Raw genomic sequence first — 24,220 nt, forward strand, 5'->3', positions numbered from 1 at the left:
ACTTGTGCCCATTACTCCTTGTCTTCTCTATATGACTCCTTGTAAAAAGGGAGTCTCCATCTTCTTTAAGTACTTGGAATATGGTGATATGGTTTTCCCCAAACCTTCTTTTCTCAAGGCTAAACAAACACAGCTCTCTCAGCCTTTCCTCATAAGCCAGGCTTCCCAGCCCTTTGATCATCTTTGTGACCCTTCTCTGGGGTCACAAGCTTCCACATCATTTTTGTATGGAGGGGAAGAAAACAGTGTTCCAGGTTATTGCCTGACAAGCGCCCTGTCCACTGTCCCGGCCTCGGCCACACCTGCACAAAGCAATTCCCGGCTAAACCTCTCTTCCCAGGCCAGTTTTCCCTCAGGAGCAGCATCCCCGGCGTCCGCCTTACCCACAGGCGGCCCGCCGACCCACCCCACGCCCGACTCCCCGTCACGGCGGCGCCGCTGAGCTGTCCGCGTCTCCCAAGCCACGGCAAAGGCACCAATGGCCACGAGGAAGGCGGAGCGGACAACACGTCCCCCGATGACCGGCCGCTGACACCACCGCGTGCCCGCCGCCCCGCCCCAGGACGGGCGCCCCCCGCGGCAGACCAGACTACAGCTCCCGGCATGTCCTAGGAAAGGGGGAGTCGCGCGGTGCACGCCGGAAAGCGCAGTCCGCTGCTCCCGAGGGACCCCGGCGTGCTTCCGCTGACTCCCGCGGGAGCAGTGGGCACGGAGGGCAGTGACCTCTCACGTGAGGCCGGGGACCGCGCGGCGATTGGCTGCCGCAGGGAGAAGGGGCGGGCAGGCAGGGAGAGCTTCCGGTGTGCCTCGGCTGTCGGCAGCTTGTTTGGATGCTGCCGTCACATCATGGCGACGCGCGGAGCGGAGGCAGCGCGCGGAGGAGGCAGCAGCAGCGGCACCGGCAGCAGCGCGCAGGAACGCAGCCGGCGCCAGAGCCACAGCGGAGAGGAGGAGGCGGTGGCGGCGGCGGCGGTGGCGGTAACAGCGAGCGGCGGCCCGGAGGTGAGGCAGCGCGCAGCCGGGCATGGTGGGAGGGCGCTCCCGCTCCCCACCCGGTGGCTTGTGGTGCCTCGCTCCCCGCCTCCCCCATCCCCACGCGGCCTCGGCGCCCTGCAAGGGCTTGGGGCTGGGGCAGGCCGTACCCTCGCCGCTTCCGTGGTTTTCGGGGGCCGGGCACGGGGCTGGACAAGCTCCTCTCCGCTTCCCACGGAACTGGACCCGCGTCGCTGCAGCCGCGCGTGTGTGTCTGAGGGTCGGCATTCTCCTGAGGAGCCGCGGTCGCGTTTCCCCGGCTGGGGGGTTGCTCCAGCCGCTCTCCATGTCCCTCTCCCGAGGGTCGAGGGGCGGTCCCTGCCTCGAGCGCGCGGCGGGCCTTTGGCGGGGGGGGGGGGGGGAGAGCGGCACGTGGCGGGGCCCGGTTTGAGGCGGGTCGGGTCGGGGTCCGGGAGGCATTTGCCCGTCTGCCGTTGTCCCCCCACGGTGATCCCGCTGGCTAGGGGTGCCAGGCGCCGTGCCGGCCGTTGGCGCTCACCGGTGCGGGCCGTGGGGTTGAGGTGCGAGGCACGCGTGCCAGAGCGGAGGCTCTGCCTGCCTGCCTGCCGCGCGGTGTGTGTGTGGGGGGAGTGCTTCCTTTCGAAATAGGTGAAAAATGGTCCTTTCTCTCATTTTCTTTCCTCTACCGACACGCCATCAAAAGCGACGGTGTTCTCGGTAACTTTACAGTAATGTCTTGTTGCGTGTCCATATAGGAAAAACCTAAAATGTGTATACAGCGAACAGCAAAGACTTAAAACGTGCAGTAGTTGAGCCGTGACATCACCAACACGCTGCCTGACAGAACTGCCACGGTAATCTCATGTGCCACTTAGGTATCTCATCCTGTGTCCTTAAATAAATCCAAGTGGCTTTTTTTTTTGTGGGACCTTTCTTGAATGCTACAAAGAATAAAAACGTCCCATACATAGTAACTTGGTGGTGGTGGTGGTGGTTGTTTATTTTGGCTCTTGGGGAGAGATTTAAGAGGCTCTGGAGGTATTTTTTCCTCAAAGAAAAACCATCTCTTGTGCTGTGTGTTTTTTTTGAAGCTCCTTACTGGAGCTTGTAAGGGGCTTGTAAGGAACTTTAGCATCTGCGACGAAAGCAGATGCTGATGATTAAAACCAAAATACAAATAAAATCCAAAACACACAAACACTGGCATCTCCACGCTGGTTCATCTACCTGCAGTCGAATGGAATTGAGCATTTTAAAAAGGTGAAACGTGACAGGGAATATTAAGCAAATTTTACTTCAAATTTTTTTTTGTGAATTAAAAATCCTTAAGCAGTCTCTTGCAGCGTCCCTCCCCCTGCCTTGATACAGGGGAGCTACTTTATTTTTAGGTTCTTTGTGACCTGTTTGCATTGTGAATTCGGAACTCGTCTATCCTGCTTTTTCCAGAAACATAATGTGGATGACTAGAAAACCATTAGGTTTATAGTCAAGAGGAAGTGAAGCCTCATTGGTGGAAGTGATTCATGCTATATTAAATATTTTCTTAATTAGCACCTGTCTCAGCCCCTTGCATTAAAAAAGGACTGGTGAAATGTGTAGCACTTGGCCCTGTAAGTGCCCTGAAAGTTTCCATTTAAGCTTTGGGTTCTTCCAATGGTTTTTGGGATTTTTTTCCCCTAGAATTACAGGAATTATTTTTAATGTCTTAAGGGAAAGCAGGGAAGAGATGGTTTTAATTACTTTTTTCAGAGCACAGGGGAAAAAGAATGATACAAAAGAAAAAAATTTTTTTTTAATTTTTCTTTCATTTGAGGTTGCTTGAGGTAAATAAAGCTATTTTTAAAAGCAGGAATCTCTTCTGCAGCATGAGGTTGATGAAAGTAACAGCAAGAAGCATGGAAGGGGTAACAGAAATATAAGGACCAGAAGCAAAGGTCATGTAAGAATGTGTTTGAAACAATATTAGAGACTTAATCTTAGATGTAAGGCCAGCAGTGTTAATAGCGGTCTGTTAACATTGACTTTGTATTGACTTATAAAGATAAAATACAGATTTCCACAGTAGGTATTTCTTAATCGGCCTCCTGCTGTGTTGGGACTTACTTCCAAGCTTGCAATACTTTGAAACTAATGATGAGCAGTACTGCAGGTGCCTCAGTCCAGTGTTTTGAAAGTAGGTAAATGAGCACATAGAACATAATTTTTAATGTAATGACAGAACAAGGTGAAATGTTTGTTTGAAGTGACTTTCTGATCTCACAATTAAGATTGTAGTTTGGTGGGGAAGGCACCTTGGCCACCACTTTTTCAGAAAGGTATAATTAGGCTGCATGATCATCCAAGTCAGTGAACACAGTATAGGAAAGTATTTATTGCATGGAGAAATAACCTTAATAAGCTAGTCTCATGGTCACAAGCACCTGAATTATTGTGTCTAGACCAGTGGATAAAGGTGCACCTGCTGCAAAATTCAAACCCGAATTCTGTGACATCCCAAAATGCTACTTTTTGTGGAGAAGACATGACTAACATTGCTACCAAGAATGACTGTTCTTTTAGCACAATAGTTATGTTAAATGAACTCTTCTTGAATATCTGTATTGAGGAAAAGTATATCACACAAACGTTTTCAAAACATGCTAGCAGGTAACAGTAAATTGCTGGGATGCAGGAAGCATAACATTTGCTATAAACCATAAACATTTATGAGAAATCACGTACTTCTTGCTGTTACAGGTGTTTTTTGTTTCTGTTTGTTTGAATGCAGTTGATCAGGTTAAGGTTTATAAGGCTTTTATGCCCAGTTACATGTGTGGTAGGTTTGAGGATGTAGTCAGCTGAGTGATGTTATTTAAATGGACTTTTCTTGAGCCTGATGCTGAGCAATGATTACATATTTGCTTATATATTTAGGTTGTCTTACAGTTGTGAAGATCTGTTTTGTGTACATACATTTGTTCTAAAGCTTCCAGGATATTATTTAAAAGTACTAGCAGTTCTGAAGGCTAAGGTTGTAAAAGTCTTCTCACAGTTCAGGCCATCTGCTACTATGGGCGCAGTAAGAGATGTTTTGACAGACTAATACCAGTACTTTTTTTTTTTTTTGTTAGAGTAACTTCCTAGCATATAGGAAAAAAAAAAAAGATGTGGGTGTAACTACTGCTTATGGTTTTATTTTCAATAAGAGATACAGAGTTTTCAGGAAAAGACTGAGTATGTGTATGCACAGGCGTATAAAATATAGGTATTTGAGTACATATAGTAGCAATGATAAGTACAGTATATATCAGGTAGCACTTGACTGTGTGTTACGGGCTCTTGTAGGTAAGAGAACAAAAAAGTAAGTCTTATTAATACTTTTTGGCATGGTAAGGAAAGTTCTGCCAAAGTATCTGTTTTGTCCTTACATGCAGTGCACGTTACTGGAGCAGAACTGTTTGAAGTAAAGTTGGCTTAGACTCTTGTGATCATAGCCAGTTACATAAATAGGATACCTCTCTTGTACTCTCATCCTTTAGGTACTGAGAGTTTTCTTGATGCGCAACTTTTTTGATCTAGGTACAAGTTGAGAGAACATAGCAAAAGACTAAATGAAAACTTGCGGATGAGCAGGGGCAGTGTTACCAGTAATTTTCCTGCAGGGCATCCTAAAGCTGTTTGACTTATGACTCTGTCTTAAATAGCTTGAAGATGATACACTAATTCAGAAGTGTCAGCATCTTTTAATAGTCGGTTTAACAGCTAGGTAAATGGCAAGTATCTTGTTTTGTAATGGTAGAGTTTTGAATTTTTGTAAACAATTTCGTGATCTAAAAAAGTCACACGTTACCTGTGCAACATACTTTGTCTCTCACTGGACATCTTTCTAGGTATGTAACAGTCTTAATTCTGGCCTGTCAGATTATAGCCCTCCTATCATTAAAGTTGGTTAGAAGCAGCAGGTTGGAAGCCAGCTGGAAGCTGTGGAAGCATGGTATCAACTAGAAAAGGTAGCGGAGATTTCAGTAGAAGGTCTTTGGCGGGGTGGTTTTGTTTCTATTCAGTCAGTACTGAATCAGCACTATTACACAATGTGTTTTTGGAAGTTCTGTGTTCTGGCTGGAATGTTGAACTGAGAAGTTCACTAGTCTGATGAGCACTCATTTGAAAAGATAGAGGTAAAAGTTGGGGTTGTTCTAACCATTGTCTTGGGGGGGGGGGCAATTTCAGTGACAGAGAATTGTTTAGTACTTAACATTCTCAGTGTGACATTTATTATTGCTGTGCTCCAGCTTGAAGCTTTATACAGATCAAATCTGAACTACCTATAGTAAAGTGTTTAAGAATAATATTGAATGTTGGAAGGCTGTTCAGACTTCTGGTTATGTGTTAATATCTAAAGTGACAGCTAATGGGGAAAATTCTTGGTTAGTCATAATTGGGAAGTCATATAGCTATTAGTGTTTGTGGCCCTAGTCAGGCAATAGCAGACTTCTCTGTTTAAAACCACTTTCTAATCTAAGTTACTAAAATTCTAATGTATTTATGTTGTGCCACTACTGTTAGTTTTGCTAGAACTTACAGACCACAACTTGATAGAATTTAACTATTTTTTTTTAAGCTGTTTTTGGTTTGTTATTAGGGTTGCTATAGCTGCTGGTAGAACCACTTCTTTAAATACAGTACGTGGTCACCGATTTTTTTTAATTGTATTTAAGCTGAAAATATTTGATATTGTTACAAAATCTCTCTACTGCCACAGTGAGCTTTGGTTTTGCAGCAAGCATGTTTGCTTGTCACTAAGCTTGGATTTCTTCCATTTTCACTGGAAAACCAAAAGAAGGTTGTCAAGTTTAATAGTTTTTTTCACTATGGCTATTATTTTCAAAGATATTTGAGATGTACAAGATGCTTGCACATAAATCTTTTTCTTGAATTCAGTATTCTGGTAGGTTATTTCTGCCTGCTCTGTTAGACTTCAGAGAATGAGCATGAAGTTCTGAAAATCCTGGTTTTTTTGACAAAGGATGGAGAATACTCAGAGTTAAGAGGTTGTTATTGTCATTACAGAATTGAACTGACACCTAATTTGACTGCTGCAAAAGCCCTGCTGAATTAATGAGGTGGTGGTGTTCACTCTGTGAAACTTTCAGGTGCTGTGGAATATGAATGCTAATTGCCCCAGCTCTGAATTGACAAGAGTTGAGGTTACTATGATGGTTTGCTAGAAGTGGGCATTTTGTGTCTTACTGGTCACATGTATGCCCCCACCAGTAATTGTTTGGTTTTTTTGTTTGTTGTCGGGGTGGGGTTTTTGTGTTTTGGGGTATTTTCTTTTTTGTGGGTTTTGGTTTTTTCCCCAGAAATGGCAGAAATTTCTCAGCTGAAAACCAGTTAAAAATTCTGGGTTGTTTAAATTTGGAGCAGTGCTTTTCATGAACATCATCTTGCTGACAGTGTTCTAGTACCTCAGTAGTCAGTGTTAACTATTTAACTGGTGCTTTTTATTTAGTTCCTTGTGCTCTGGCTGTGATTAGATTTACTTTTTTATAGTGACTCTCGTTCTTTGGGTTCTTTCCAACCATCGTGCTAGCACTCCTAGTTGGGAGGATTGCCTGTTAACTGTGCAGTGAGCGGGACTGAGGTACCAATCTGGCTATGAACTGTTAGAACAAGCTGTGTGAATGTTGTGGCTAGCATAACAGAGGTGGGTATGAAAAAGGGGAATGAAGTGATAGCAAGAGAGCTGCTGCTGTTCAATGTGTAACCACAAATGGAGCCAGTCAGCCTTCTCAGCTGCCTTTTGAAGTTCCTGGCAATTTTGTGCTCTGCTTTCAAAAGTTTATGGGAGTCTGTTTATGGATTTCAGAAGGTCTGGAAATAATGTGCCAAACCAGGAATTTTCGAGTTTAGAGCAGACTTTCCCTACCTTTTGCCCGGCTTCTTAGGCACAAGTATCTGAACCAGAAGTTCATGTCCTATGTAATAGAAAAAATGCAAGTTTCAGCTGTTGTATTGGTACTGCAATTCTGCTCTGGTATCACATTGTGATCTGATACCTCTGATCTTTCCTGTCTTGTCACTCCAATGCAACATCGTTTCTTTGGCTTCTGTATGAATCATGATTTTTGGAGATCTCTGCCATGTCTTCAGACATTGATATCTATGAAAAGGATAAGCAGTCTCTGTTGTTTTCACATTTCTTGTCCTTTTTTAGGAAGAATCTTGTTTGTTTAGCTGACCCTAAACTTGGGAGGGGTAAGTCTTTCCTGTGCCAATGGAAGCCCCACAGTTTAAGATTACATAGGAAAAAATACGCATCTTACAGCTCTAAAAAGTCTGTTAAATCTTGGGCTTGGTTCTTTTTTACAGCAGTTATATTACTGCATTACCTTTGCAGGCATTTATCAAATATTTTGTCTTGCATTACTGGAGAATAAAATTGGCAGTGCTTGTTTCTTTTTTTTTTTCCCATAAACCACATGCATCACTTCCACACTTGTAAAAAGCTGTGAAAGTGAATCTTCCTTTGTAAGTCAGAAGTTGCTCCTAAATGTGTATGCAGATTATTTGCAGTTAAAAAACTTACTGTCATTCATGAAAGATACTGTATGAATTCCATCATTCTGAAGAATGAATCTGCCTTAGATAAGGTCTAAAACAAGGGACTTTATTTACGTGTAGAGAACAGCTAAGCTGTCATAAGCTCTTTAACAGTATTAACACATTTGTTTAATGATTTTTAAATAACTCTTCAAAGCATGCTGAACAAATTTGGAGTTGAAATATATCTCACAATATATTATTAGTGTTGGCTGCGTTCTTTTGGTGTTGGCAAATTCCTTTTGAAGAGGAAAGGAGTACATCTGTGCAGAATACAAAACCCAGTACAAACTCCAGGTTTAAGATTTAGGACATTTTTAATATTAAAAATATAAGGTAATATGAAATAAATCTGTGCTTAAACAATGAAATTCTGCATATAAATGGGTCCTGCTTTTATAATTTCTTGTGACTTTAACAAAACATTTTCCGTTCGCTGAAAACAAATCAGTTAGAATGATCACTTTGGCAGTGAAGTGAGTTCAGCTCTGCTTATTATACTTTCATTCATGGATGCATGTTGTATAGTAGGATCACAAATCCACAGCAAAAAATTCCACTGCCAAGTACTGTCTGGAGTCCCAGCCTCTATACTGTAACAAAACAAAAAAAGAACACCCAACCACACACCCTTGAATTTCTCTTGTCAGCCTTAAATATATCTAGAAACTGAGAATGTTGTCCTGGTGGTTGAGAGAGGAGTCTGGTAGCTGCTCAGTAGTATATAGAGTGATATTATCAGTATATAGAGTGATATTACTGCTCCAAAATACTGGACATATCACTGCAGTTCTAAAGCAACTGGTGATGTTTAACTTTTTGGTTAAATGATTAAACCTTTGGGTGTTTAGGAAATGTTTGAAGAGAAAGTTGTTTAATTGAGCAGAAATAATGTATTGTTAAAAATCATAGGCAGTAGGACTCCAAATCTGAAGCCAGTTAATACTTACTTTTTTTGATGACTTCATAGATTTAAATTTTAAATTTAAAAAATGGATGTGCTTCCAGTTGAGTTTATAATTCTTGTTAAAACAACAGATATTCTCCAGTCATGAGCTGACACTCTTATTTGGCATTCCGATTGAGGTATTTTGAACTCTTACCCTAGGTGTGTTATCAGTGTATTTCTGTGTATTTCTTTAGACTTCCTAGTAGGTTAATTCCCTCCCTGCCTCTCCCTCTTTCTTGCAGTATATCTCGGGTTATTTCAGAACTGGTTATGTTCCACTTTTCTGGAACCAATATGTAATAAAGCTGGGTTTTATAATGTTGTCCTCCTGTCTCAATTTATGTACCTTATTTTTCAGATAACAATACATAAACCTAGTTAAACTCTTGCTGAGTTTTAGGTTTGGTATACTTAGTGTCGATTTATGAGATTTTAAGAACTATGACGGGAGAAGTGTTTGCATTTAAGATTGTGTGCTGAGATGATAGCCAGTTAGTTTTGGAGCTTTAAGAACAAATTTCCATGGGAACTTTTTATTTCTAGAGTATAAACATTCCTGCAATTACAGGGTTTCAAATTTCTTTTGTAAAAGAGCACTTAGGATTTTGGACTGTTGTATGCTGTTTTCTTCATCACTCTTTAGGCTCATTCTGTCTACAGCTACTTATATACCTGCCTTAACAGCAGTGAATATCAACTTGAATCATAGAATCATTAGGGTTGGAAAGGACCTTAAGAGCATCTAGTTCCAACCCCCTGCCATGGGCAGGGACACCTTACGCTAAATCATATCACCCAAGGCCTCGAAATAATAATAATAAGGATGGGATTTTACTTTTACTTGTCCATGCAAAAGAAAGTTGAAAGTTTTCGTTTTTAGTATAGTTGATTGATTGTTCACTTCCTCCTTTCCCCTCTGAAGTTGGTTGTTGGTGCAATGGAAGAAGCTGTTTCTCAGGAGATGGGAATGAATAACCAGGATCAGCTGGTGAAGAGCAAGTGTGATGAACTGTCTGGCACACCACTGCGGCATGCTCAGTCCAACTGTTGTGGCCTGGAAAACACAGCTTCATTGGAAGAAGCTGAGTGTATCACAAAGAACAGAAAGCACCCGGGGTCCACATGCTGCTCTCAAGAGTCTCGTGAGGAAACTCCTGGGAGAGAAGAAGCCCGTACTGATCCACCTGATGGCCAGCAAGATCCAGAGAGTGAAAAACACAAGGAGAAAACTTTGGGTATGTTCTCTTCAGCATTTTGATTTTTAAATGGCTTTAATATTTTCATAAAATAGCTATGCATTTGCTCTGTCTTTGCCTCAGGTTTACTCTGTAGCCAAAACTTGTCATCTTTAACAAGGTATTCTGAGAAAAGGTGCACTTCTGCTTAGGAAAAGACAATTCTTAATGCATATGTAAGAATCCTTCAGCTGGTAATGCTATTTTTAAAGGAACTTTTATAACAGTAATAATGTGGTAATTACTAATCAGCTTTTTTAACTTTCCGGTTGTTGGATTAACTTTTAAATTTGGGATTGTGGTGTCCAATGCTACCAAAGCACTGCTGATATTTAAAGTCCAGAACCTTATTAAAAACACTTGTGTGAATATCCTTTATTAGCAAAAACTTAACCTTTTAAATTTTGCTCTTTTAGATTTTTCTTTTTATCTGTGCTATTAAAAATATATGTAAAAATATTTTTGTGGTTTTAAGGTTAAAGTAATAACTTTTACTTTTTGTAACTTTATCCAAGTTATGTAATGTCACATAGGCAACACAAATTCTTACTGTAATGGCTTCCCATGTGTCAACTCTTAGGATTATGCAGCTATCAAACCAAAGAACAACTTAATTTGTGCTAATTTCTCATGGATCTGTATTTTACTTTTCTAAAGATAGGCTCTTTTCTAGTACTTTTTCTTTTCTCAATTTGGTGGTTTTCATCCAATTCATAGGAAAAGAAGTATTGTTATTAATGCAAGCCTTGAACACACTTTCTACACCAGAGGAAAAGCTGGCAGCTTTGTGCAAGAAGTATGCTGATCTGGTAAGTAATTTGTAAAGATAGCAAGAGTTATTCATGTGTTAATATTAACTATGGAATACAAGAACTTCTGATACAGGACAGTAACAATTTTGAATATTTCACAGTGTTGGTAGGGGAAGAAAAAGCAAGCTCAGGCTTATTATGGGTATTAATTCAGCCAAACTAGCATGCATTCTGCTTCTACATGACTGACTAAATCCAAAGAAAAAACAAGTTATGATAACTTTTTGATAACTTGGCGTTGAAGCGTAGGATTAGGATTAACAGAGAAGTTTAGAGTTTCTTTGGGGAGTAATTATTTTCTTAGTTTTTGTCTGTCAATAATGCTTTTGTGCTAGCATTTTATAATTTATACCCTTTAGGATAAAGGGAAAGAACATATTGGGATAATGAGATATGGAAAAAGTAAGTTATACTTAACTCTTAAGTGATTTTGGGGAGCAGGGGAAGTTAGGTTTAGGTTTAATTTTGCTTTGTGCTTTCTGATTATGCAAAAGAATGGATAGAAAAGTAACATTTCTTCATTAACAAATCAGAAAGTCAAAAAGTTAGCAGTGATTGATCATAAACTGCATTCCTACCCCTAGTAGGAGAAATTATAATTTATTTTCTAAATTAGATGATCATAAAACTGGGGACACACACTCATGAGTTCACTTTTCAGAATGTCCCTGGAGACTTGTTCATCTTGAGACAGGAACAGACAAGAATGGAAAGACTGGAAATACTGTGTGCATGCTTTCCCACCGTATTTGCAGTTACAAAATGAATGTAAAACGAGATAACTGAGGAGTTTGACAAAAGCATGAGGTTTTTTCCTTATGTAGATGTCAGGTGTATTATATACAAAGGTGGTTTTGAAAATGACATAATGGCTGCACCACATGGAGCGTAGCTCTTCTGAAATAATGGGTGTTTTTGTCCTTTGAGATTCAGGATGTCTCCAGAGCTTGAGGATGAGCTAGCACATAGTCTTTTTATTCACAAAGGCAATACTAATTACTTAAGAATAGACTTAGATTAGTTCTGTTTAGGAAATCCTCCTTGGAGATCTGTTACATTTTAGCTTTTTCTCTGCTCTCTCACATGCACGTTCTTGTCCACATGAGTTAATTTCCTTCAAAACCGGCAGCTTCTATAAGAAGTCACTTTCATTTAAAAGAGATACAATAATACTTTCACAGTGCAACTCAAGGATGAGGAGCCCACCAAAAAATGAGCTTTGATATTGTGAGAGGAAAATGCAGTAAATCAGTTGTTACGAGCAGTTGCTTGTGCATGTGATGCCTTTTCTATTTGAGCAAGCAACTCCCATGTCAAATCACAGTGATGATGATGGCCTGCATGACGGGCTAGGTTTGCATGAATTCCTTGCTTCTGTGGAAAAAAGAAATTATCTGCACCATCTTAATTTTGAGCGTTCTTGTTGAAGACCATCAGGAGAGAAACATGTTCACATTGTTTTTTCCCCTCCCAGGAGAGGATCTGTAGTCCATAGGCAGCATAACCATTCACAGCCCATAGTTAGTCACCTTCCTGGAAAACCAGTTGCTTTTCCCAGGATGCTCAGAACTGTTGAGACTTTGGGTGGGAGGTTGTCCAGGTGTAGCAGTAGTTGTTTTAGCTGAATGAGTTTTAGAGGTACTCTGTTTCCCTCAGAAAGTTTAGGTTGTGTTCCTTTTAAGATGCATTCTTTTCTTCATGATAGTGGTGATGAGCCACTGGCACAGGTGTCAGCTTTAATGCCAGCAGAGGTTTGAACTGTTTATGACAGTGCACCTACAATGCTTTTTTTCTTTTTTTAAAGATTCATCATCTTTAAAGCTCACTGTCAGGTTTTTCAGTGGTGTCTCATGAAAAGGACTATACAATAAAGGTAGGAATGCCTCTCTCCTGGCAAAAGATCTTCCACAATTATTTTTTTTTTTTTCCTAATTTGGAATCTATCAGGAGATCAGTTTGTGATGTAGGAAGGTTTGCATCCGTGGCGATAGGTCTCATGCTGGCATACTTTTACAGGCCTGAAGTTTCATAGGTATGCAGACAGCACAGCCACTTGAAGTATTTTTTCTGGCCACCCAAGAAAAGGGCTTTTTATGTTTGAATATCAAAATATTCCCTTAACAATCCTTTTCTCCAAACTAGATTAAATATACATTTAATTTACTGTTGTCATGGAGGTGCTTAATTGTATTTATTCGTTCTTCTGTGCTTCAGCATTACTTTGAGCTCTTTCAAAAAAACAGCACTGTATTATTATTCTATCATGGTGATGTTCCTTGTTGTCAGCCTTCTTTTCCTGTGGTGTCCCAAGGCTGAGGCACTAATAAGGAGCAGTGTTGAACTTAATTGTTACCTTCTTTACAACAGAACAGACTAAACAAAATGGTTTCTTGGGGAGCCCAAAAATCCTGTGTAATGGAACTTACTTTCAACTAGATATTAATGCAAGAAACTTCTATTCACTGGATATTCATAGAATATATATTGAAGTCAGCACCATATACGTAGTTTAACACTGTCATTTACAGTCTAAAGAGCCTAAAGAGGTACAACAAAGAATTTGCTTCAAATAGTTGAGACTACAGAACTCTTAAGTCATCAAAGTCTGAGCTGTGCAGCTTTAATAGTACTTGATTTGTCAGGGCTGCTAGTTGTTATCTGTTCCATTCTGAAATACCTTAGCATTTTACAAACTTGTATCAATTACTGCTTCTTTTGGTAGGAGCTCCTGCTGACAAGAAAGAACTGTGCACACATTTATGTGGATTTTTGTTTCTGATACTAGAGAGAGACCTGTTGGATAAACAGCTGTGTGTACCTTGCAGATAAGAGTGGAAAACATTGTGACCTGTTGAAAAGCCAGTTTCAGTTGGGTTTTAATTACATCTGCCACATCCTTCTTTCTCAGAGCTAGTTCTAACCCTGTGGCTGAATGCAGGCCCATGGTCCCTTATCCTCACAGGCTAAGTTGGAATTTGTGTATTTCCATCTTCTGTCCTTGCACATTTAGAATTGTCTGTAGGATGATGGAAGTTTCTTTTTAAGTGTCAACTTGGGGGTCTTAATGAAGTTATTTTACTTTCTTTCATCTGAAAGTTGTAGTTTATTCAGTCTGCTCATCTAGAAGAATATAGTTTCACCTATGTTTATTTAATAAATATAATCTCTAATGTTAGTTGGAGGAGAGTCGAAATGTTCAAAAGCAGATGAAGATACTGCAGAAGAAGCAAGCACAAGTTGTGAAGGAGAAAGTCCACTTGCAGAGTGAGCATAGCAAGGCCATTTTGGCACGTAGCAAACTGGAATCTCTCTGCCGGGAGCTTCAGCGTCATAACAAGACTTTGAAGGTTAGTTTATATAAATTACAATGCCAGTGGTGGTGGAAATCTGACTTTATTGGCTACTGCTTAAAATCAAGGCTGCTGCTTTTTACTTATCACTTCGCTTGTTATCTGTACCTGCAGAAGAAGAGTGTCATGTGATGTAAGTATCCCTGATTTTAAGGTAAAACATGTAGGTATAATTAACCTTGCTATTTTTTTTTTTTCCCCTTGTATTACTTGCAGTATGTAATTTTGGCATATTTGGTTCTGGAAGCAGTGCTGATGACTTCTGGGGAAAAAATAGCACAACTGAAATATAATGGCAGCATGAAATGGCATGGTATCACAAAAGGCTTGATTCTGTCAGAATATAATGGATGGGAGTATAATGGAAGAGAGCCAAGATATTCTTATCTGTGATCACTGTAGGAAATCAGTGCTGGTTTTAACATCTGGGTAGTTCTTACACTTGCAAAGGTATTCATGTAACATCTTGTAATACCAGCCTCTCTGTAATGTTCAGAGTGGTAAAGAAAAGATTCTTTAGAAGTTCTGGAGTTTCTGTATGTACACACTTCATATGGGTAGTCAGCACAACATGCTATGGCTTATATTAATTCTAGTACTCTAGAACTTGAAACTGTACAGAAGTGTAGTACTGCTATTGTTTCTGACTCAAAAATATGAAAAAGGTCCATGGTTTAGCTTGAACACATTAATATTCTCTCACAAAAGGAAGAAAACATGCAGCAAGCACGTGAGGAAGAAGAAAGACGGAAAGAAGCAACTGCACACTTCCAGATTACACTGAATGAAATTCAGGCTCAACTGGAACAGCATGGTATACATAATGCCAAGCTCCGCCAGGAAAATATTGAACTGGGGGAAAAACTGAAGAAACTCATTGAGCAGTATGCACTGCGAGAAGAGGTGCTTACATTATGCTTCTAATGGGATACTGTTAGTTCCTTGACTGTAAAGATCAGATAATTATTTATAGGGGACAAAACCCTGTAATATTTTACAGCCATCATGTATATAAATTATTCCTTTTACTTCACTACTGTGAAAAATTAAGTAGCCGTTGAGCCCACTCTCTGCCTTTTCTGTCTGGTTTTGCATATCTAAATTCAAGATATATTGAAAAAAAAAATCTTTCATGGTGAAAGTGGTCAAACAGAAATGAGTAGTCTAGAGACTGGGAAATCTGTCTTTAGAGTTATTCAGAACTCAGCTGGGCCAGATGTGAGCAGCCTGATCAGACACTGAAGCTGACTGGGGTTTGAATGAACTAAAGCTTCCAAAGGTTATTTCCAACATAAGTATGTGTTTGAAGTTCGTCTAAATTATAAATTTACCAGCATAAGAGTTATTGTCTGTTTTACTTTGATTCATTATGGTTGGTGGTTTTTGGGAAGCTCCTTTGTGTATGTAGCTGCTCTTGTTGGCACAGAATCAAAGTAAGCTATCGTGCTTTAAGAATATATTTGGACCAGTGGTATGGAAATGACTATTATAGGACTAACCGAGCTAGCTTCAATAGGCACCAGCATGTAAGCTAGCCAGTCTAAGCTACAGTAGTGGAAAACAGGCAGCTCTTGTCAAAGAGAGAACTGACTTTCAGGGAGTTCTACAGCTAAGATTAGCTTGCTAGTTTTTAATGTTTTTCTCCTAGTTTTTCTCCTTTGGCAGAGGAGATTTGGAATGTAGTTATTCAGTTGTGGTTCTTTTTCTTGGGGGTGGGAAGGTTGGTTGGTTTTAAACCTGGAACAGTTAGAGAGCTTTCTGTAGACTAGTTCCCACCTTCATGAGATAATGTGGGGAAGAGAAAAGGTAGAAAGATGCCTCATGCTACTTACAGATGCATGTAAGACTGGAAGATTCAATGATTTGTGGAATTTCATCAGCTAAATAAATTTTTGTTGAAAACTTTGCTCATTTTGAGCTTTTTTTAACAATGAGGACCAGAGATTCTAGAAGTAACAACTACAGTAAGGGTTAGAGATAATACACTACCTTTAGAAGAAAGGATATAGACTACCTGTTACAGGACTTTTGTATGTTTGGTGTGAGGTGACTTACAGCATTGTACCAGTTTAATACAATATGCATCTGGCTTCTGTGAAAGACAATAAAAGCGTAGTTACAGTGCATGGACGTAGCAGAGAAAAGGCATGTAAAACAGCCTTTGCCTCTGTTTCTTTTGAATGAAACTTCTAAACAATATGCATTTCCCCATACATGTATATTTACCTTAATTGACCTGTGTACTGTTTATATTTGACTGATATGATTTCCTTTCTTTAGCATATTGATAAAGTGTTCAAACATAAAGAACTGCAGCAGCAACTTGTGGATGCCAAACTTCAGCAAACTACGCAGCTTATTAAAGAAGCAGAGGAGAAACATCAGCGAGAAAGGGAGTTTGTAAGTGAATTCTTTGTAAAGATAAATAACAAAACCCACCAAACCATATTTTTCATGATTTGAAACAGATTCGGCAAATTGAGGGTACTGTCTATTGAAAGTTAGGATAGATTTCAACAGTGAGACTGAGATTTAAGTTTTGTGTACGTGTAATGCCTTCAGTATTAGTGTCCATATTTACAGGCAAGTAATGTTATTGTTTGCATTTTCTCAGCAAATGGGCTGGATATTATTTAGATTTTTTTTTTTTGACTGGGAAATGGCTTGAGCTGAAACACCAAAGGTACTCTTGTGGTCAGGAGTTGTAACTTCTGGTTTTACGCTATAAGAAATAAGTGCTTTTTTGTCTGTCTCCAAAACTATGGCTGATGTTTTATTTATACGTTCATAATCAGCAATTTACTTGCAGTCTTCCAGGAAGTTTGCTTCAAATTAAACAAAAATAATACTTAGGTGAAGTGGTGGTTTGTTTTGGGTTTGTTTTTTTTTTTTTCGCCAATGTTCCTTATGTAACTTCTAGACAAAGCCTTGCTTTTCCTGTATTATCTTAAAATGATCATCCAGCGTGGGGTTGTTCTGTATTTTTAAAACATAATTTTGGAATCATATGCTGATGAAAATCTTTTCAATGATGAACCTACAAAATGGTGTCAAGTTGAAGCAAAATTGGTTTTAACTAGACTGTAAAGGCTATTGTAAAGGCAGTATTAGTGACTGGAGAAATGGAGGAAGAAAATAAATCAGGTTACAAAACAGTTATAAATTGCATACAGTTTGTTAATGAGCTACTCATAAATTTAGCAGTTCAAACTTGCTGCAGAAATAGAAATGTTGACTCATGCTACCAATTAGAAAAATGTCTCAAAAATTTCTGCATGCCAGCACATGTTTCAAATCGTATATGTGAAAGTATAGTAATAAAAAAGCCCAAGTGAGAAAACATGGTTGGATGGCCATTAGGCGATGTTAATGTTTGTTTCTTTTTCGTTATAAATGAAGCCATTCATAGGAGTACTTTCTGCATTATAAGGCTTTTTGCATTGTTGTTTGTTGTTTGTTTTTTTTTTTTGTTTTGCTTTTTTTTTTTAGTTGCTAAAAGAAGCTACTGAGTCCAGACACAAATGTGAACAGATGAAGCAGCAGGAAGCTCAGCTGAAGCAGCAGGTATTTTTTTGGTGGTTGTTTTTTGTTTTGTTTTTTGTTTGTTTGTGGGTTGTTTTTTTTGTTTTTTTTTTGTTTTTTGTTGTTGTTGTTTTGTTTTTTTGTTTGGTTTTTTTTTAACGGAGTTGTCTTCAGTACATTTGTTCTAAAAAGAAAATGCCAAAATATTTGTGATTGTAGTGAACATAATGCAACATATAGAAAAACTACATGTTATCATTCATGCAGATATGCATCATTCAGATGTTATACGCTACTTGTGAAAATTATTTGGTGTTTTTTAATTGTCTTTAATTTCCAGTAGTTAACTCTTCGATAGTGAAGTGTGAAATGTAAGTTGTAAAGACATTTTTGTACTTGCTGTTTAATACTTCTGGAGAGTACTGTAACTGGGAGGTGCTAAACATCGAATTGCTGGAATTAGTATACTTTTTAACTAATAGTGATAGTATTACAAAGACCAGAATATATGAAAGTTTAACAGTCTATTCATTGTGATGGCTACTTCACCATTCCTTGGCTTCTCTGAAACTCTTGTTTTCTCTTCTACAATTTTATTTTGCTGGAATGAATCATGTTTGGTTTTAATGTGTTTCTGTATGTGTGTGTGTATAGATAGATATATACACACACACAGATATAGATATATATAGAGAGATATATATGTATCTGTTCAGAACCAGAGAGGCCCTTGTGACTATAGAGAGTTGGGTGGGGATTTTTAACCAGAATTTGTTCCTTACTGTTTCTGTCTCATCCTGTTGTAGAGGACTGGGAGCAAGCCATGTCACATCTATCTCTCTAGTTATTCAGATTTAGTAACCTGAGTGTCTCTGTCCACAAAAACCTGCTATCTTCCGATTGTTTTCTTGCTATAAATGCTACAGCAAAATCTTCTCTGTGAGTGGAGAAATAGCCTCCAATTTTTGCACTTTGGTTCTGGATCACCTGCAGTCATTGTCCAAACGCAAGCTCAGCACATAAAGCAGAGGGAAGTGGTTGGTTCAGCACATATATACATAGCATCTGAGAAGCAGTAGCTATTTCTTTTATTGTACACCTCTTACTGCTTCACTTTTGTGAGGCTTTGTGTTAAGTCTTCTTGCAAGCTCTATTTCATTCCTTTTTTCTGTGCTTACTATACCTAATTCTTTTCCAGGCTCTCCAACAGTTCTGTTCCAAGTGTGTGTGTATTTGTGCAGTTAGATGTAATCATGTGGACACCTCTCCACTGAACTTCAATACATTAATACCCAAATTATCCCAAGTAGTTTTTTGTCATGCTTAGTCTTTTATGATTTTTTTTTTGGTAGTTGATTACCTTTTATTCAAAATGCCACTGCCTTTTTGTTATGCATTTTAATGGTAACAGTGCGTATAGTTTGTGGTTTCCTGGGGCTAACAGATTCTTCTGTAGAATAAGATGAGCTAGAAGGTTCAGTTACAATAACGGCAGTCATCATGTACTGTTGACAAGCCAAGCTAATTCCTGTTGTGAAGTTGCCTCTAATACTAGGGCAAAATAAAATATTTGTGTTCTGAACGGTATTGTCCTTTAATCCTCAGTGTAAGAATTGAGAGAACTGATTATTCTTCAGGTGGACTAGGAAGATGGTCATGTATTCTTAGAACATCAAATCACACATTGGTATTATAGGTTGTTTTAGTAAGGACCATAAGGTTTTGGGATATTTTTTTTTTAAACAGGTTATGTTAATGAATATATTTTTCAGTTCCTTAATTATTGGCCTTGTGATGTAGGGCAAGAAAATTTTCTGTCATTGTAGATTAATATTCTTCACTTGTTAAAATGTAAGCCTTTTCACTGTTAAATTAAATTAATTCCTTGTCAGTATTCTCTGCCCATTCTTTTTGCTTAGTGGGCAGATTTCATAACTGTGAATGTGTATTTGATTTCTGGAATGAATCCTATTTATTTTGTCCCAGCCTTGCTTGTTACCTTTGGGTGGTTATGGAGAGGTTTTCTGAGTGATTTCACTAACCAGGTGCTGAATTTCCTGTATCTGTCAAGATGATTTTTTTTTTTTTTTTTCAGTAGGGAAGCAAAAATGAGATAGTGATGAACTGTGATGTCTTCAAACATTTTATTAGGCATAATACCCTTTCTACTTAAGAATATATTGCTGTTCTGTAATCTTGGAACTCCTTTATATTCGGTTTCAATAGCAGGTTTTCAGACAGGTTCTGCATGCTTCTCAAATGGAGATCATAGGATAGTATAAAAAAAAATTTTAATCCTCTAATATTTTGAGTTTCATTTTGCCTTGTACTATATTTTTGTATTTGTATACAGCTGTTCGGATTAATGTTCGTGCCTCTTTTTCCAACAGCTTTCTCTTTACATGGATAAGTTTGAAGAATTCCAGACCACCATGGCAAAAAGTAATGAACTCTTTACAACCTTCAGGCAAGAAATGGAGAAGGTACTTACAGGATTACCTGGTTTCATAAAAAGTAATATAAACATGCATGCTGTTACTGGGATGCATTTTAGATTTTATAACAGTGTTTACCTTCTGAAAATATATGAAATATTTTTCAATTTATTTTGGATCATAACGTAGAGCTTAAAAATTTGTCATATTATGGAAGAGAAATGGTTTTGGAGGTTTTTTTAACAGTTTTTAACACACGTAATAACCAAAATCCTAATTTGAGTGTTTTATTAAAGGCATAAAATACTTCTCAGTCTTCTTGGCTGTGCTTTTTTAAAACTTCTTTCCCTGGAGCCCTTTAGTTTTACTTGAAAGTTGCTAGTCTGCTTCTTCTAAGGATCAATCTTGTTTTCTTTGAATGCAGAATTTGTATGTGCAGGGTTGATTTTTGAGCAAAAAGACTTCCCTGTAAAATAACTTGTTCAAACTGAACTTGGAAAGTAACAATAAGAAGTCAACGCAAGCCACAAAATTAAGTCTTCTGTTTGTCTCTTGCAGATGACAAAGAAGATTAAGAAACTGGAAAAAGAAACCATAGTGTGGCGTACAAAATGGGAAAACAACAACAAGGCTCTTCTGCAAATGGCTGAAGAGGTAACTACCATTTAAGCAGCAGTATGTCTAAACTAGAGTCTATGTCCTGGGGAACTTCATGCAATTTCTTAGTTTTAAAGAACTGAATATACTGCACAGTAGCTGCCTCTTGGTTTGGCTGCTGTATGGTTTCTGTTCTGTAAATGGTACTGGTGGTCTTAGACATGAAAAACCAAAAGCTGATTTATAAATCTAAACTCACGACAAAATCGGCCTTATCTTTGCTTGCTTACTGTTTAATTGGTGGGATAATGTGTATAAAATCATGCAAGCTGAATGAATTTACTGTATTTTAGTATGCTGAGCAAAGTTCAGTCAGTGCTGTGATAGAAATAAGTTTTAAATACCCAAGACAGACATGAAGGAAATAACACGTGTAAGGAATCAGTTACTTTTCTACACTGCTTCTGCTTTTAGGGTCAAGAGATACCATTACCTACCTAATTGTAGTCTAGTAAAAGAGGAGCTAAAACAGTTTTCACAGAAACTATAGGCATACAGTTCTGTCTGCACTGTCTAAGGTCTAGTTTAAGTATATGAGGTATGATCTTGCTGGGCTGTGCTAAGTCCTGTAGGTTTGCTATGGCACTGCTTATCTTTCTCAGTTCTTTTAAGGAGCTAGTTAAGAGAACGATGACTACAGTACCTGCTGACCTGGATTTTGGATTGTAGATTTCCCTCATTTGTGCCCTTCTGCTCCCTATAATTGCCATTATTTGGGTTGTAAATGCCTTGTATCAGGATCTTTACTGATGCTCAGCCCTCACAATTAGTATTATGCTGTTATAGAGGTATCAATTGCTTGTTGCTAAAGGTGTGTGTTGCCACTCCAGCTTAGACAAGCCATTGCTAGTGGTCAGGTATTCTAAGGAAATTTGCTCTGGAATTTGACCTACTGGATTAATTAGAACTTAATATTCAGGATTAAATAGTAGTCAGTCTTTAAGGAAAAAAAAAACAAAACAACAAACAAAATCAGTGTGATCACAGAGCTTTTTGTCTTTTGTCCTTCAGAAAACAGTAAGAGATAAAGAATACAAGGGCTTTCAAATAAAACTGGAGCGCTTGGAAAAGCTATGCAGGGCTCTTCAGACAGAGAGGAATGAGCTGAATGAGAAGGTGGAAGTCCTGAAGGAGCAGGTTTCTCTCAGAGAAGCAGATGTGGATCTAGCCGTGCAGGTGTTGCAGTCCTGCACGCTCAATTCCCACGAGGAGCTGGGAACTCCCAGTGACATGGAACCAGGAATCCAACCTGATGTGGAATCACTTGTGGCAAATAATTTGGCAAAGACTGTCTCAACAAGTCCTGTTCCTGGCACTGAATCTGTAGACTAAAATGAAGTGTAAACACTGTATTGAGAGATATATTTTGTGTATAACTTTCTCTGTTGGTGGTAACTATTTGGTTTTGTGGTGAAAATTTTCTTACTTTTTCTACCATATCTGTATTTTCTTAGAACTACTGGACTTACGTGGTACAGGAAGCTGCATAGCAGCTTTAAATAGCTTAAACTATAGATTTTCCACAACTGTGTTGCACATCTGCCTCATTTTTTTAAAAGAAAATATTTTTCCATAAAAAGATGCATGTGCATTTCCTCCCCACAACACAAATCACTGTCGTGGAAGACCGTGTACAGATACAACATCGTTCTGGGGAAAACAGTGACAGCAGGTCACATTTTGGTTTAAATAATAGCATTCTGGTTTTGTTCATTGATTTGTCACTCAATATACTAAAGAATACTGATTTCCCCGATAAATGTATCTGCATTAGGATGTCTAATGGCCAGTAAAAAAAAGTCAGCTTTCCCCTCTAGTATGTTTTCATATATATGAATGGAAAACTAAAGGTCCAGGACATAGTAAAAAATGTTTAAAGGCTTTTACGTACTTTGTGGTATGAAAAAAACAGCTTTGAAATATGTCAATTTGCAGCTGGTGAAACAGGGTGTACAACTTTGTGCAGGCTTCTCAGGGTTGTGTTGTAAAGGCTGGTTTGGGCTATTTGCTCTATCTGTGAACGTGTTAAATATAAATACGTGAAAAAATGCACAGCAACGTAACTGAGTGGGATTTTGCCATTGTGTAGCCTATTCCATGGGTGTTAGTCATGTTCTTCCCTCTTAGCTGCAGTGTGTCCATCACATGGTTATCCTGACTAGAGGAATCCATTGCTGTCTAGACAAATCTCCAGATTATCTGAAAGGCCAAAAAATAGACATTTACTGCTGGAGGCATGGAAAACATGAGTCTGTAGCATATAGGCTTTCTCTAACAGCCTTGTATGCAATATATTTAAGTTAAGCATGTACTGGTTCTAAGTGAACAGGTAGATTCAAATACTTTTCTTGAAGTACAACATGGAATTTCTTGCAGCTCAACCTCAAAGCTGTACCAGTTGGCAGAGTGCCTTCCCAGTTAGGTTATCTGGTAAAGATGGTACTTCAAGTTCTTATTCTTAACATACCACAAGAGAAGCTCCCTTGTTAACCATAAAAAAAAATCCTAGAAAAATTGATAGCCACATTTTGACTTTTGTTCCTGAAAGAAACTAGGACCAGCATTTAACTTCGGACAAGGCAATGTGTGAAAAAACTGCAAGCTACCCATAACTTTAGTTCCCCTGTATTTACTTTCTAGTTTTGGTTGCTGTCATTTTAGGAAATACGAACATATGTAGCCTTTTCTGGTACTTAAAGTTCTTTGCACTTACTTGGGAGAGGTTTTCTGAATCCAGCGCATCTCTCAATGAGCTTCCCACCCTCGTTGCCCGTGACCATTTAGTGGCTAAATTACTTGAATGTTCAGACTGCACTGAGCTCCTGATCCTTTTGCTGTAGTAATGTACATTGAGATATTGTAGCTGTCTCTGAGAGAGTAAGGTCATATAAGGCCTAATAGATGTGTTTTAGCTCATGCCACTAAGAGGAGCTGTGCAAAACTGACACTTCTTAAATGGTGGAGCAAATGGGAAGCTGGCCATCTTTCTTCTAGATTTGTGCAAGGTTTGTGTTTGTGGTCCAAGCACAATGCAGGAATGAAAAGAAGGTAGCAGTGAGCAGTCAGTCACATTAGACTAGGAGCTTTGAAATGTTAATCATGCTAACCATATGGCATAAAAAAAAGACTGGAAAGAAGTATTTCAGACTTGCTTTTCAAATTACTTGCTTTACAGAATCAGACTGTTTAAAAAAAAATAAAATAGTACTTGTGAGAACTAGTTTTCAGCTAACACTAAGCATGAAGTAATTTTCCTGAGGAAAAGTGAAAAACTTTGTATCTGATGCATCATACCCTTGGCAAGGTAGGACATACAGTTTTCTATTTTTACTATCTATTATTTGAACATTTGTATCTTTAACAATTCTTTCTATAGTGCTTGTTCTATATGGAGGCAAGAGTGATTTTTTTGCACCCTGCTGCAAGAATATTTTAAAGGGCTTTTAGAGACACGACAGATGTATAGAACAGCAATACAAATATATTTGTTATTGACTTAATATGTGAATGAAGCAGAACACCCCAAGTGATGAAAGGCTTTTAAAATGGGGATACCCTTTTCTCTTTACTACCCTAAACATACCCATATCATATTGACTTATCTGGCCAAAGTGAGCTATACGTCGCTTCCTGAAACCAGTCAATAGTTCCATGCATTGCTTTGAGAATGTTGTTACAAAATAAA

General features: G+C 38.7%; 1 protein-coding gene across 3 annotated transcripts; it reads left to right on the plus strand.

The window, feature by feature from the left end:
• Window positions 1-675: 675 nt before the first annotated feature.
• Window positions 676-24,220, plus strand: TXLNG (taxilin gamma). Of its 3 annotated transcripts, none has more exons than XM_061453187.1 (10): window positions 676-1,002; window positions 9,447-9,759; window positions 10,477-10,568; window positions 13,748-13,918; window positions 14,630-14,824; window positions 16,202-16,321; window positions 17,411-17,485; window positions 19,834-19,926; window positions 20,437-20,532; window positions 21,547-24,220. In XM_061453187.1, exons 1-10 carry the CDS (start codon window positions 847-849, stop codon window positions 21,865-21,867), a joined length of 1,632 nt encoding a protein of 543 aa, XP_061309171.1. In that variant the 5' UTR covers window positions 676-846; the 3' UTR covers window positions 21,868-24,220. The 3 variants fall into 3 exon arrangements, with proteins under 3 accessions (XP_061309171.1, XP_061309172.1, XP_061309173.1); XM_061453188.1 differs by lacking the exon at window positions 676-1,002 and adding an exon at window positions 2,791-2,932; XM_061453189.1 differs by lacking the exon at window positions 676-1,002 and adding an exon at window positions 2,791-2,927.

This window comes from Pezoporus flaviventris, unplaced genomic scaffold (genome assembly GCF_033815535.1).
Source record: "Pezoporus flaviventris isolate CSIRO_AGI_PZ_B2104156 unplaced genomic scaffold, CSIRO_AGI_Pfla_v1 ptg000015l, whole genome shotgun sequence".
Taxonomy (NCBI): Eukaryota; Metazoa; Chordata; class Aves; order Psittaciformes; family Psittacidae; genus Pezoporus; species Pezoporus flaviventris.

What these genes read in the sequence shown, in the direction of transcription:
- TXLNG (XM_061453187.1), top strand. Translation starts at nt 847, where the DNA reads ATGGCGACGCGCGGAGCGGAGGCAGCGCGCGGAGGAGGCAGCAGCAGC. An exon ending in GTCATAACAAGACTTTGAAG is followed by an intron (nt 13,919 to 14,629) that starts GTTAGTTTATAT and finishes CTCTCACAAAAG; the next exon opens with GAAGAAAACATGCAGCAAGC. An exon ending in TCAGGCAAGAAATGGAGAAG is followed by an intron (nt 19,927 to 20,436) that starts GTACTTACAGGA and finishes TGTCTCTTGCAG; the next exon opens with ATGACAAAGAAGATTAAGAA.